Source organism: Kryptolebias marmoratus, linkage group LG15 (assembly GCF_001649575.2).
Source record: "Kryptolebias marmoratus isolate JLee-2015 linkage group LG15, ASM164957v2, whole genome shotgun sequence".
NCBI lineage: Eukaryota > Metazoa > Chordata > Actinopteri > Cyprinodontiformes > Rivulidae > Kryptolebias > Kryptolebias marmoratus.
The window spans coordinates 20,938,517-20,952,590 of NC_051444.1; the positions used below are offsets into that span (position 1 = coordinate 20,938,517).

The 14,074-nt window shown below is 42.7% G+C and overlaps 1 protein-coding gene and 1 long non-coding RNA gene across 3 annotated transcripts in view; one reads left to right on the top strand and one right to left on the bottom strand.

The window, feature by feature from the left end:
- LOC108237903 overlaps positions 1–2,263 on the bottom strand; it is a 16,245-nt gene extending 13,982 nt beyond the window's left edge. For both annotated transcript variants that reach the window (XR_001808658.3, XR_001808657.3), the window contains exons 1-2: positions 1,683–2,263; positions 1,461–1,530 (exon numbers count right to left, since the gene is read on the bottom strand). This is a non-coding gene — a long non-coding RNA (uncharacterized LOC108237903). The remainder of the gene's footprint in view (positions 1–1,460; positions 1,531–1,682) is intronic.
- Positions 2,264–2,289: 26 nt separating this feature from the next.
- tshz3b (teashirt zinc finger homeobox 3b) overlaps positions 2,290–14,074 on the top strand; it is a 36,205-nt gene continuing 24,420 nt past the window's right edge. The window contains exons 1-2 of the mRNA XM_017419627.3: positions 2,290–2,446; positions 2,846–3,341. Of these exons, the coding sequence (XP_017275116.1) occupies positions 3,302–3,341 (40 nt within the window). The 5' untranslated portion in view covers positions 2,290–2,446; positions 2,846–3,301. The remainder of the gene's footprint in view (positions 2,447–2,845; positions 3,342–14,074) is intronic.

Consider the following 14,074-nt stretch of genomic DNA (forward strand, 5'->3'; position numbering starts at 1 on the left):
TTTTTTTTTTTTTTTTCCTGTGCTGGGGTCTTAAAAAGTTACCCCCACCCCCTCACCCCCTCCACACGTACACAAATTCGCGGTTACTGTTTTCAGATCTTCAACCAGTAAGTTTTTTCCCTAAAAGTCTACATTACGGCGCAGCACGTAACCAACTTCGAGATTTGTGGGTGTTTTTTTTATTTTCTTTTGTAGTTAGTTAGTTGAATAGTTAGTTTATTAGACCGGTGTGCGGATTTACTTTTGCCTGTGTAATTGTTCCACTCTGAATAAGTAAGAAACGATCTGATCTGATGTCAGTGTTCTGTGGAAGTCCCATGTTTGGTACGACTGGGGTTAAAAACCTCCTCCTCTTCCTCCTCCAACCAGACTGAGTCCTGAAGGAGCGTTTAGGGTCACGTCTGAACTTCCACGTTAATGATGTGCCCATTAACCTGCAGTGGAGGAGCAGTTTTTAGAAAAAGAAGAAAAGAAAAACCTCAGTTCTTGTCTAAGAAAAAAAATAGTTAGATATTGGTTGAATGTTTAAAACAAAAAAAAAACTGAATAATGATAATAATGTAAGATTGTAGACGCATCAAATAACATGTTAGATTAGATTTAAGTGCGCGTTTAAACTGGCCATCACACCAGCTAAAAACACTTATTTCTAATTAACATCAACAATTCACGAAATTAAATGTGTTTAATTAAAAAAAACATCTAATAGTTGCATCTAATGGCTTTTATAGGTTTTAATGAACGATTAAAACCCCACCAACCTGGCTTGAATTCGCTCTTCTCCTATAGTTTGTTTTTGCTCACAGTGAGGAGCAAAAACAGGTGAAATGGTTTCTAAAAGTGTAAGACGCATCTCTTATTTAAAGCGAAAACTGGACTGTGTCAGTCAAACGTAGAGGATGGGAGCTCTCCGCTGCCCAGGAGCGCGTGCGCGCTGTGTGTCAGTTTCACGCTGTCCTGTGGGAGGGGTACTGTAGTACCACAAGGAGTGTGCGCACGACAGTTGTGTGTGTATGTGTGTGTGTGTGTGTGTGTGTGTGTGACACTGATGGATGCACCAATGGAAAGACGGACAGATGCTTGGGCGGATCTAACGGCAGGCGGTGGAGGAGCGGCGCACACAGTCAGCAGTGAGATTGAGGGCGAAAACATCCTCGTTCTGCGGAGACACAAGTCTCCGATCGAGCATCCGAGCGGACGGAGGGACTCCTCGGTTTGACTCGAGCGCCGAGACAAACGCGGAGGCTGCGGGGGAAAGACCTAATTCCAGCCCCATCGGCGGATCCGACCGACACGGACGGACGGACGGCTGTTTCTGTTTCTGCGGTTAGCCAGGAGCGTGAGAGGCGGCTGCACATCTGGCTCAGAGGAAGACAGGAGGACAGAGAGGAGAGAGAGAGAGAGGAGAGAGAGAGGGAGAGAACAGAGGAGGAGGAGGGGGGAAGCCTTTGGCAACTTACCTCCCTTGTTCTTCTCTTCCCTCCACGAGGAACCTTTGATCCATCACTGCTCCTTCCGCCCGAAGACTGCCTGAAAAGAATCAAGAGAATATTTCTGTCCAACTCTAGTTGAGTAAACAACAAAAACAACTGTTATCCTTTTTCTTTTCTAAGTGAAACAAACTAAGCCTCTATATCACCTGAAAACAGTTCAATAATCTGAAGCTGAACTCTCGTGCTTACCTGTAAAGAGAGAAGGAAATGGGAACTTTATTCCGTTTTATTTAGTGTGACAGGATTTTGCGGGAAGCGGACGAGCGTCCTGAAGGGAGACGCGTCTGATTCGCTGCGCGGCTGATTTAAATAGCTCCTCTCGGGTTAAAAAAAAAAGGAAAGAAGGGGGGCAGAAGAAGAAGAAGAAGAAAACGAAAAAAAAACAGAGAAAAGTAGCATCAGCAGCCAAGAAAGTGTTTGGCAGTGGGGCGCTGGAGCTCTGCTGATCCGTGCGCTCCTCCAGCAGGCTGCCTGCACGGGAGCAGCCTGATCCCGTCACCTCCTCCTCCTCCTCCTCCTCCTCATCCTCCTCCTCCTCCTCATGTACATTATTACAACAAGGGAGACCCAATCAAGCACGTATCTCATCGATTCACATACACACACACACACAAACACACGCTGTGGCACGTGCGCGCGCGCCCATACTGACTGAATGACTTGCCCTCAGCGGATCCTTCAAAGCGCTCTCGGACAAAATAACGCAGCCGCGCGCCGGAGAGGGCAGCGTGTGGGCGACACCTCCTCTTCTTCTTTCCCCTCCGCTGAAAAGGGCTGCTGCGTTTTTTTATTCTAATTCTCCCTGATCACTGACTTATCAGCTGCGATTGGATTTTTTTTTTTTTTTCACCTGAAAGATGGTTTCAGCTCTTGACTCTGAGTTGTGCGTGATTCCAGGGGGGGCGGAGGGGGGTAAGGCTGATGGATAACGGGACAGAGGATCAGCTCGTAAAGTAAGTGTGTATGGCCGCGGTCCCGTTGTGTGTTGTTTTTTTGATGTTCTGATATTTTTACGCACATCCGCGTCCTCGCCGGACGACGAACCGGCTCGTTAAGCGATCAGGGGCTAGAATAAGACAGAGGCTGTCAGGAAGAGAGTGAGAGGGGTGCTAAGAAAACAGCGAGCTGGAGAGGCAGAGGGAGTGAGAGATAGAGAGAGGGAGAGACGGAGAGCTACGTGACGCCTTTCAGCGGCAGAGAGAGGTTGAACCGTGAGAAGAGACGCAGGCTTCAGTTGTGTCAGCTCTTCATGTGTGCACGCGTGTTTGCGGACTTTTGACTGACGCAATCATCTGTTTTTTGTTTTGTTGTTCTTTTTTTTTTTTTTTTTTTTGTATGTCTGTTCCCTGAAGCTCGCCTGTTGCAGCCTAGAGGATCACACGAAGCGCTTCTCTTCCCCCCTGCGGATCTCCCCGCTTTTTTTTTTTTTTTTCCTCCAGCTTCTGTCACGTCCATCCGAACCGGAGCAGGAGGAAGAGCGCGCGACCGAGCAGCCGAGCAGAGAGCACGAGAGAGACCCGGAGCCACCCGCGGGAGCCGCGCTGGGTCCCCACCCCCTACCCGGGCTCTGATCTTCGCTCCTACCGGCTCTGATTTTATCCACCTCCCAAAAAAAAAAAAGAAAAACTGCCCTTCGTCCTCTACTTGAACACACTCCCCACCTCGATCTATGTGGGAGCCCTGAGAGCGCACCCAGGCAGGCGGGGGCGGGCCGGGGGGAACAGTGTATCAAAGCTCGTCGGATCCCCCACGCAGCCTCGGATCACCGTGGCCACAGACAGACTCCCTGCCGGGCCCCTGAAGCCGACATGCCGCGGAGGAAGCAGCAGGCGCCCCGGCGCGCCGCAGGTACGCACTGACTTTTTTTCTGGTTTGCATGTGTTTTGCCTCTAACTGCCCCATCCCTCTCTCTTTTATTAGCGACCCCCTCCTCTACACTTCACTTTTTTCCCTCTTTTTTAATTGATCTTGAAACATTTGGGGTACCAAATTTTATAGTGATGAAGAGTAATCTGAACACAGATGTAGCAGCACTTTTGTCAGCCTCGCTGCCCCTCTGTGACAAAACTCGTTCTTTTATTTTTATTTGGTATTTTTTTGTCAGAATTGTTCATTTTATAATGAAAGCTGATCTGTCAGAACAGATCAGCTTTAGTTGCCATCACTTTAGTGGATTTTCTTAACAACTATGATCAGGTTTGTTTATGCGTGCCAGAAAGTTGGCAGGATTTTAATTTTATTTTCTTCCCCACTGGATCTACTTTGATAATTCATTGTTTAGTTGCTTTTAAAGGAAAAAAAAAAAAGTTACATCACTTTGAGTTGCTTCTTTTTTATACGTTTAGTTTTTATATAACTGTTAGTTGTGCTTCTGAGGATTCCCATTTCTCATATACTTTTATATTACTAACATGAGCTTCTCAAAGGATAAAATATTCAGGTTCACTTTGCCCCAAGTAAACATTGTAAATGCTTTTATTCACAGTTTTTACTCCCAAATCTAAGCGTTTACATCTTGTGACTTAGTAGTGCAACAATCTGAGTTCTTCTCTAAAAAGGTCATAGGTCGTCTGGGAGCTCCTGTCTTTTAAAAAAGTTCCACTTTGAAAAAGTTTTGTTTTTATGATGGGACTTGTTTTTTCTTCTTGTTTTTATCCTTAAAAGGAATTGTAGAATTATTTACCGGACCTTATGTCTTGATTTTTTTTTTTCCTTGATGGCGCCTCCTTCTTGTTCTCTTCCTTTTCTTCATCAGCTTGTGAATATTGACATTAGCAGTAAGTTATCTATAGTGGAGAGGTTTGTTGAATCCCCAGGGTCGGTGTAAGCAGACACCTTTGATGCTTTTTAATTTCTTTTGGTGACGTTTTTCTTATTTTTACTTTTTTTTTTTTAATGATTCTGTAATTTTAGCAAAATTTCTTTTCTTGATATCTTCACTTTCATTTTAATCCACAATTTCATTCCCTAAAAAGAAAAAAAAAGATTATTGCCGTCACGTTAAAAATATGCATATACGCTATACTTTCGATTGTCTTCAGGCCTTAATGTAGTCATCTTACTGAGAATTCTCACAGGTGTAACATTTTCAGGTTTACCTGGGTATGTTCTGTTTTCCGTGTCTATCTCACTTCAGCTTCTGGGAAAGACTTTTTTCGTACAGTAAAGATTATTTTACAGCCTGAGGTGGGAGTGTGTGCTGGAAGAGAGCTTTAATGGACAATTGCCATCTTTGATTTGACGCCTGATTGATCACCTGTCATCTCGCTGTGCCTTTGATCTGTTCATTCCCAATAAGTGTCAATAATTCAGCTCTCCCTCCTGAACTCCCTTTGGTTGGAAAGCAGGGCCTCCTGAAGTCACGTCTTGTTACACAAAAGTCTGTATACAGCCTACTTTTTTAAATCCTCGTATATCATTTTCTTTCTGTTTTTGCCACCCCCACTGATTCTTTGCCATCCAGATTTAAAAGGTTCTACAGCCAGCAGATAAGGTTGTAATACCCCTTGTGCACACACGAGCACCCAGACTGGTACTAAAATATAGCTATTATCGTCACTGGGAGGAGAAAGACTGGTCTGCTCCATCAGAGGGGCCGTCACAGACTTTGTTTCATATTTGATTTAATTGTCTGCCCTCTGACAGCCACATTCATCAATAGCCCTAATGGTCAATCAGAGGTTGGCACAGAAACACACACACACTGAGGGAGTCTTGTGTATTGTCATCCCGGAGTCTTACTTGATCAAAATGTTTCAGCCCTAATGGACACAGTGGGTGGGTGGGTTGGGGGATGGGTTGACGGATAGATGGATGGATGGATGGATGGATGGATGGATGGATGGATGGATGGATGGATGGATGGATGGATGGATGACTGAAAGCCTTCTTATCTGGAATGAGAGAGTGAGTGTGGTGGCAGCAGGACCAGGAATGAAGATGAGGCAGTTATTTCTTTGATGAGCGGACAAGAAAAAAACAACGCAAAGGAGGAGTTTCATTTTAGATTATTGGCAACTGCCTATTCTTTATGCTTTATGTCTCCTCCTCCCCTATCTCTTACTCTTTGCCTTTCTTCCTCCCTCCTTTCCTCACTCCAGCTGCAAGTTGTAAGGTTTAGGCGAACTGGGTGCCACACAAAGAAGTGATGACAAACTGATTGCTCTCTGGTAATGGCAAGAGTTATGGGAAGGCTGCAAATTATAGGTCTTGATTAGAACTTTGTTTCTTTTTTTTAGGATTTTTTTTTTTATTTGCTTTTTTTTTTTTCAGAGACCTAATTTGGTCTTTGAAACAAGAAAATGATGTGCAGATTTGGATCTTATTACCCAGCAGATAGTATTCAGATCGACTTCAGCGTCAAAGACAAGTTTTCCAGAATAAAACAACTGTAAAGAATATGCATGCAAGACTTTAAACAAGGCTTTTTAGGGTTCCTTTTCAAAAAGACCTCATCATCTCCTCCACATCCTCACCACCACTTCATACACTTCCCACCCTGGTGTCGCGGCGCACTCAGCCAGCTAAAAAGAGGAGTTGTTTTGCCAGCTTCATTAGCGTTCTCCTAATTAGCTGAGCATCTGATGGATCTCTGACAGGCCTAATGATTGGAGATGACAAGCTCCGCACACTGTCACGCTCGCCAATTAGGTCTGCGGCATAGCTCGATGTAATCAACTTGATCTTACATTGTCCTCATTTGGCTTTACTCCACCCCCTCTTCCTTTTTCCGCCCTAGCACAGGTGAGGGTTTAGACCGTGGACTGAGAGGTGCAAGGAAGGCTTGAGCTTGTTAAGTTTATGCCTTATGAAGCTAAATCTGTGTATGTCCGGCTCATGCCTATGCACACATTCTCTCTGGCATTGTTTTATGAGAAGTGGTATTTATTGTTTCAGTGGTCCTGATAGAAAACAAGACAAAGCTCCAGCGACCTGTGGGCTTCAAAGCGAGACAAGACCAAACAGATCATTGTTAGTGCCGAGGAAGTTTGAACATCAAACATCCAGTACATTTTGCTTCAGAAATTCTACCCGACTTTGGCCCTTGCATGTGAATCCATTGTTTGAATTGGATATAGGATGTTTAAGTTGCCCCCTGCATAGTGTGATAATGGATTGTCCTTCTACAAGCCCACCACAGATTGATGACGTCGACATGGGTCATTATTAGCTACTCAATGACACTTTCCTCTAAGTAGAAGATTTTTCACCCACGTTGATTTTCCAGAAACACCTATCATCAGCATGGTGTCCAAAAGGGCTAAGCATGATTTATGTAAATATTAACATCAAGACAGATTTGCTTCTGTCCGGCAGGAGATAGATGGCAGCCGAGGGGGGGAAAGCAGCTGATTTCTGTGATTTCTCTGCCTCTGAGTATGTGTGTGCGTGTGTGCAGATTTGCAAGTGTGTGTGATTGATTGTAGATGAGAGCGGGAGATTAATCATGCTTGATGTGTTAACGTTGCACTCGCGGTGGATCTAAGTCGAGATGCAGTGGCCCATTTAAATATACTCACTCACACAGATTCACAGGAGGGTGCCGGTACGCTCGCACACATTCAGACAGTCACATTTTCACCTTGTTTGGCAGTGAATAGGATACACTTCTAACAAAGATATACTGTAGCATAAAGGGTATTTTTTATGCAGGAAGTACTTGCAACTAATAAAAACCTTCTTAATAAACTTTTAAAGAGATGTTGTCGTTTTGCTTTAGAGCTCTTGTTCAATACAATGATTGAGAATATGGACTAACAACATATGTCAGTGCAGCTTTTATTAAAATGTTGTCATTTTTATTAAGAAGTTAAAAAAATGTAGAAACGTATTTTCCTACAAATACCAAAACTGCAGGCAATTATTTGCACCTAGTTTAATAGTGATTGCAGTATTATCAACATTATTATTATTATTGCAATATATGTTGTATTGGACCATACTCAGCCAGTTACTGTGTTTGTTTTTCCAACTACACTGTGTTTCCACAGTGTAGTTGGAAAAAAATCTAGATATAAATTACTTTTTTTCTGGAACTTTTACATTAGATATACAATCTTACTCAAGGTATGTTTTTCTTGTTTCAGTTCGGGAAATGTTGCCACCTTTAATTTGTTTCTTTTGTGTCTACTAACACTCTTCAGCATTTCAAAGCTCGTCACCCGGAAATGACCTTTAAGACGTGACAGAAGAAGTCCGTCGCAGAGTAATGAAATTCAGAGGTTACTCATCCCTGAAGTGAAAGTCGTACTGCAGTTTCTAATGAAGTGGATATATTTGAAGTGCATGGAAACTAAACTTTCACCAAAAGTGGGGGGAAAAAGAAAAGTTCACAGCCTCAGACATTTTGTATCTTTGACAATCTAAAACTAGTTGCTCTGTTTAATACAATATATACAGAATGATGTTAAAATGTCATACCATAAAAAAAGAAAGAAAATGTTTGTTGTTGGTACTATCAATGCCCTGAAGTGCATGGTGATAAGATCTAAGTGAGCAGAATACTATTTCAAATACATTTCAAAAATTACTTGATAGATGTTTAAACAACAGCACTCTTTGGTTAAAGAGTCTCATTCCAGACTTAGATCTGTACCATGTGAGACAGGCTCAAGAGAAGAAGGAATTTCAACACAATAATGAGAGCAGTGAAAGGCCAGCTTGGTTTAGCCACCAGAAAGATGTTATCTAGAAGGAGGTTCAGTGTTTGCTAGGGTGGAGGCTGAGACTTAGTGTTGTCTTTCCTGAAAGAAAGTTCTGTGAAAAAGTTGTGGCTGCAGCAAAGTAGAAAATAAAGCATTTTGTTGATTATTGCTTTAGTAAACGCTTTCTTGGTTTAGCTGTTACGTCTGTAATGTGTTGGCTTTTAAGATAAACCTGTTGTAAAAGATCCGCTCATCCATCCATCAGTCCATCCATCTTTTTCTGCTTATCCGTCATTGGGTCACGAAGGTAACAGGTACAAAAGGGAAACCTAGACATCCCTCTCTTCTGCAACATTCTCTACTTCCGCCTGGGGAATCTCAAGGCATTGCCAGGCCAGAGAGAATCTCTCTAGCAAATTCTGGTATCATCCCTGTGAAATATGCCCAGAAGAAGCATTACATGGCCAGTACGACCTCAGCAGGCTCCTTTTGATGCAGAGAAGAAGCAGCTCTCCTCGAACCCATCACCCTGTTTCTAAGGCTGAGCCAGGCCACGCTTTGGAGGAAGCTAATTTCAGTCGTTTTTTATCTAGGATCTCATTCTATTGGTTATACCCCATAGCTCCCTCCAGGTTTTGGGTGAGTCTTTGCCTCAAGCAGACAAGTTTAAGTATCTTGGAGTCAAAAAAAAAAATCACAATGATTGCAGCCAGTTAGGATCAGCCAAAAAAGAAAGAAAAAAAATCACTCTGTAAATCTCAAGTATAAGCAGATCAGTTCAGTTGCTTCTTGAAACTTACCACATTTAACATTTGCATGCATGTTCAAATAAAACCATTCTCTGTTTCATTTTGTCTCTGTGTGTCAGTATGCGTCCTTCTCCCTGCACTACTTTGTGCAGAGTGAGTTTTTCCCAGGCAGCTCACTGACATGGTGATTTGTTATGGCCTTCTTCTACTTTTTTCAGAGCTCCTGCCCCTCTCTGCCACAATGAACCAAGAGAGGGAGAGAGAAGATATAAAATGGGAGAACTGTAGCATGGTTAAATATTCTATCATAGCAAAAGACAGGATGGGAATGAGATTGTAAAAAAGATTATGTGCAAGGGCAGAGGAAAGTAGAAGTGAATGAAACAGCAAGCAAGTAGACAAACGACAATCATGGAGAGAGAGAAAGAGCACGGGGGAGAGGCTCTAGAGCTCCCTCATATCCTTCCCCTCCATTTCTTGAGGATAAGTGGCTGATGGTTTATAAACAGTGTTTTTTTTCCTCTCTCTCCCAGAATCTTCCGTCATGGCTCCCATTAGGTTGACAGCTGTCAATTAGAGCTCCCTTGGTCTGGCGCACTGCACTTTATTGCAGGCAGTTGATGCTGTCATTTCGCTCCCAGTTTCGCCTTGAGCGTTATCACGAGCGCTCAAACAGTCAATAGCTGATGCATCAGCAGTTATTTCTTAAATTGGCTCACAAGACTGCATCCCTTTTAGCCCCCACCCACCCCCCTCACCAATTCCTCTCCCTCCCTACTCGGTCTATCTCCTCCCTTTTCTCCTTTTCCTCTCCAAAGATTATTAATTTTTTTTATTTTTTTTTTTATTTTGAGGAGAAAGCTTTGGATTGTGCCTGTAGCCGGGTAAGTGCCAAGAGTTCTTTTTTTTTTTGGTCTCGTGTTATGAAAAAGTAAGTAAAGACCAGTGGAACTAAGCCTATTTTTATGGACTCCATCTCAATGTCAAATTGAGGTTATTCATATGATTAAATGTGTAAATTTTTAAAAATTAAGGTTTCAAAGAATAAAACAAGCTTCAGCTTTCATTGTGCACTACTGTGTGATTTAAAAATAGTTGCATGTCAACACTGAATCAAATGGAATTAAAATCTCTGTAGAAGTAAACTAAGGAGTCATGCAGTCCAAACCAAACCTCATAAAACCAATGAGTAAAGACAGGACAACAATATGCAAATGGTTCCAAATTGTCTGGTACTTTCGTTGTTTTGTTTCTTAGTGGTCTTTATGATGCATGGACAGAGAGAGAGAGAAAGTTTTTATCCACATACCATACATGACTAAATATTTTTTAAAGTTTCATATATGATAAACAATTTTGTCTATGATGGCCAAAAATTGCACAATGTGAATTTAGCTGAAATTTTAAAAATTAGGTGCTGACAATTCAAAAATCTAAGAGGGAAGTCTAACCAAAGCCAAGTAAGAACTTAACAATGATAAACAGTTCTGAGTAAAAAAAAGCAACAATGCAGAAAGTTTTTTAGTGTTTTTAAGTAAGTTTCAATGAAGATTACATTTAAAGCCTCACATTTTTTTTCACAATGAAAAGTGGAAGTTCAAATTCTCTAAGGATCCATAAAAAGTGTAATTACTAGAACAATAAAACAAAATCAGACATATAACAGGGATAAAATCTCAAAATAACAAAAGAAAAAGTAAACATCACATTATTCAGTGCGTGAAAAGTGCATGCTTTAGTAAAAGTGCAAAGTTTCATTTATGGTTGAAGGTATGTTGTACAACTGTTCAGTTTGTTAGATTACATATTTAGTGATCCGTTTTTTGCATAACTTCAAATAAAACTATTGGTAGCTTCTAGTTTCTTTCCAAGTTAAACTTTGTAACAAACTTCAAATGATAAAAACCATTGTTGCTGTGAGCTGGTTGGCTGATGGGACCACACAGAAGCATCTTGGGAAAACAGCTACAACAGTAAATTCACACATTCTCACACACACACAAGCACTTCTGGTGCTGAGACAAGGCAGAAATATACACATCCACTTGCACACTCCCATAATAATAGGCCAAGAAGCACACTTGTTTCATTATAACAACTTGTGGTTTGGCTATGGGATTACTGGTAGATCTCTTGTAATCAAAATTAAATTTTATTGCTGGGTAACTTATGGTTTGAATCATTTAAAATAATGGAAAAAACTTTCAGAGGTCCACCAAGTAGCCTGTACTGGTTGTAATAAGATGGATGGACTCTGTTTATGGTTTGCTATATTTTCAAAGTATATCTGGCCTGTTTCATGTATGTCCCCTCAGGTTCAGGAGACATGGGATCCTGTGTGTATACAGTATGTGTGCGTCAGATGGGGCTTAAGGAAATGAATCAACTACAGTCCTGCTTGTGGGATGAGGGCTTGTCAACTGTGTGTGTGTGTGTGAGTTTGTATATGGGGACATCTTTTGAGTGTCATCTGGGCTTGGCTCCAGGTCTGGGTTTCTTCTTACCGCCAGTGGGGGTTGTCTTTATGTCTGCAAAATGTGCATGTGTGTGTTTGTGTGCACTCTCAGACAATCAGAAGCCTTTGCCTCCCTTTCCCACGGAGGCTTTTGGGGAACCTAAATGAGACTGGCAGCCATCAGTCTCATGTGCATGTGTGTGCGTGTATCTGTGTGTGTGTGTATGCCTAATAGTGGCTGTGATGAAAGGCAGGGAAGCCAGCAAGGACCCGTCTGAGGCCCTGGTAATCAGGGCCAGCCTGAGCTGACATCCTTCTCAGGCTGACAGCGCCTTCCTCTTCTCTCCTCATGTACACACACACTCTCTCTCTCTCTCTCTCTCTCACATACACACGCACATACACGCACACATACACATATATATGTGTATATCTACTTGGCTGAATGGTCACCGCTCAGTCACTGCCAAAGGACACGCTGACATCCATTTCCTGTCCCAGTTTTCCTTCTTTTTGTTTCATGTTCTGATCAGTTTCAGATGTTGGGGATTATTCTCACCCTGTACAGCAACGTGACTGTGGGTGTTTCTAATCTAACGGTGTATAGGTTTAACAAGGAGTGTCTGGTTAGATATGTTTTTTGTCTTGCAAGGCTATAGTAGGAAATGTGTGTTTAACTCAGTATACATACAGTATGTGTGTGTTTCTGTCTGTTTTCTGTTCTCTGGGAGAGTTAAGAGCAAGTAGGCAGGTGATAGGAGGAGAGAGAAAGTCGACCCTGCTGAAAAGCAGAAAAAAAAAAGTGTGAGAGATGAGAGGAGTGGAGAAGAAGGCTGTTTTATTTTATACTGTGAGGGCCTGTTGCTAATTAATGTTTCTTGGTCGGTTTCTGTCGGAGCTGAGTAATGTTTTTGATCTTTATGCCTGATAACTGCATACCTAATGAGATTTCAAAGCTGGTGGAGATGGGAGTTGCTGCTCCCTGCAATTATTGACAGATGCCTTTTCTCCGCCACTGGCTGCCGCGCCATAAATCCTTCCTCAGTAATGAGCTTGAGAAGTGCCACCCTGCCAGTGAGCTAATGAAACCTGAGCAAGGGGGGCCGCCTGTGTGTGTGTGTGTGCGCGCGCATGCATGCAAAAGAGTGCATCACACTCCTTTGACACATTTTTTTCCCTGTAAATGCACTCTGCAGATGTCAGCCACCTCGCCTGGTAGCGACAAAGAGAGAAAAAGAGTCAGGAGAAAGATAGTCAGGAAGAAAAAGAAAGGTGGGGTGGGGAGAGACAAAGCTGAAGCTTGAAGCTCCACTTTAGGAGTAGTTACAAAAGGTGGTGCTGGGGTGGGTGGGTGGAGGTGATCGGGTTACAGCCCCGTGCAAAGGCTATTTGTCTCGGTTTGGCTGTTTTATTTGAAATACTAGTATCACTGTTGCCAAACGGGTCTGTGATTGATATCTTTGCGTCCCTTCACCGATTGCCTGCCCACATCAAGCGGTTGCTTCTCCCTCCTTCTCTTCTCTTCTCTTTTTTTTTCTTTAGTTTTCTTCAATGAACTCCTCTTCTGTGTAACTCAGCCGGGGAGTGCAAAGGTCCTGAAATAGAAGAAGCAAAGAAGCATGCAGAGACCAAAGGAGCAGACCGAAAGAGGGGAAATCAGGGCATTCTGGCCCACTTGTTTTAACAAAGCTTCCGCCTGATATCGAGAGGGAATTTTAACATAGCTCTGAATGTGCCTGCATGTTAGACCTCTCGCTGGTGTTGTGTGTATGTGGGGATGTTGGTTGTGTGTGCTTAGAGTTTTCCAGAAACCAGAGGAGGAGGGCAGCTTGTAGACGTCTCACTGCCAAACAGTCGATTTCCCCCTCTCATCATCCGCACTATACATCACAGACCCACCCTTCTCTTCTGACACAGTGATGTGTGTCATTTATCAAACAGGGCCTTGCCAGGGCCTCGTGTGCGGGAGTGCACAATGGTGTGTGTGTATACATGTGTGTTTCAGTGTGTAAAGCGGTCTTCCCTTCTGCTTCTGAGTTCTTCCAAGGAAGGACAGAGGGATGCAGAGTGAGGAGCGGAGAGAAAAACGTAGGAATAGAGTGATTATTGGCTAAATGTGTGAGGGAGAGTGTGAGAAGTTGATAGTGTTAAATAAGGAATCATTTGCTTGTTTTGTTTTGTTTTTCATATAAATATTTTGCACCAACCTATTTTCTCTAACTCCAGTGAGTGACCAGGGCAAATACAACATGCTTGTAATAGTTTGTAATGTTGATAAAGCAAGTTTAAACTGTATTTTATACTCCCATTTTACACCATTAACAAGTGCAGCTTGTAAACCTTACCTCCATTAATCTCCTTGACTTGTGTGCATTTGTGTTTGTGTGTCAATAACAATCCACCACATCTCTCTTCCATGTTCTTGTATCTTGGGGGTTGCTTGCAGGCGTGTATCAGTCATGATGTCTTATCTGACACACAAACTCGCAACTGCTCGCAAGACTCCCCCATGGGTTCTGGCAGCGTAGTCTCTCTGTTCACTTCCCCCAATTCAAAGGGAGGCCTTATAGAAGATGGATGCTTCTTAAAAAAAAGAGCCTGTTGATGGATACGAATCTGGCCCCACCATTCATCACTACTATTTTATTTAGACTGGATAGCTACAAAGCTGTAACCTGAGCTGCAGCAATGTGTGTGTGTTTGTGCGGACATGGCAGATGAAGGGGGAACGAA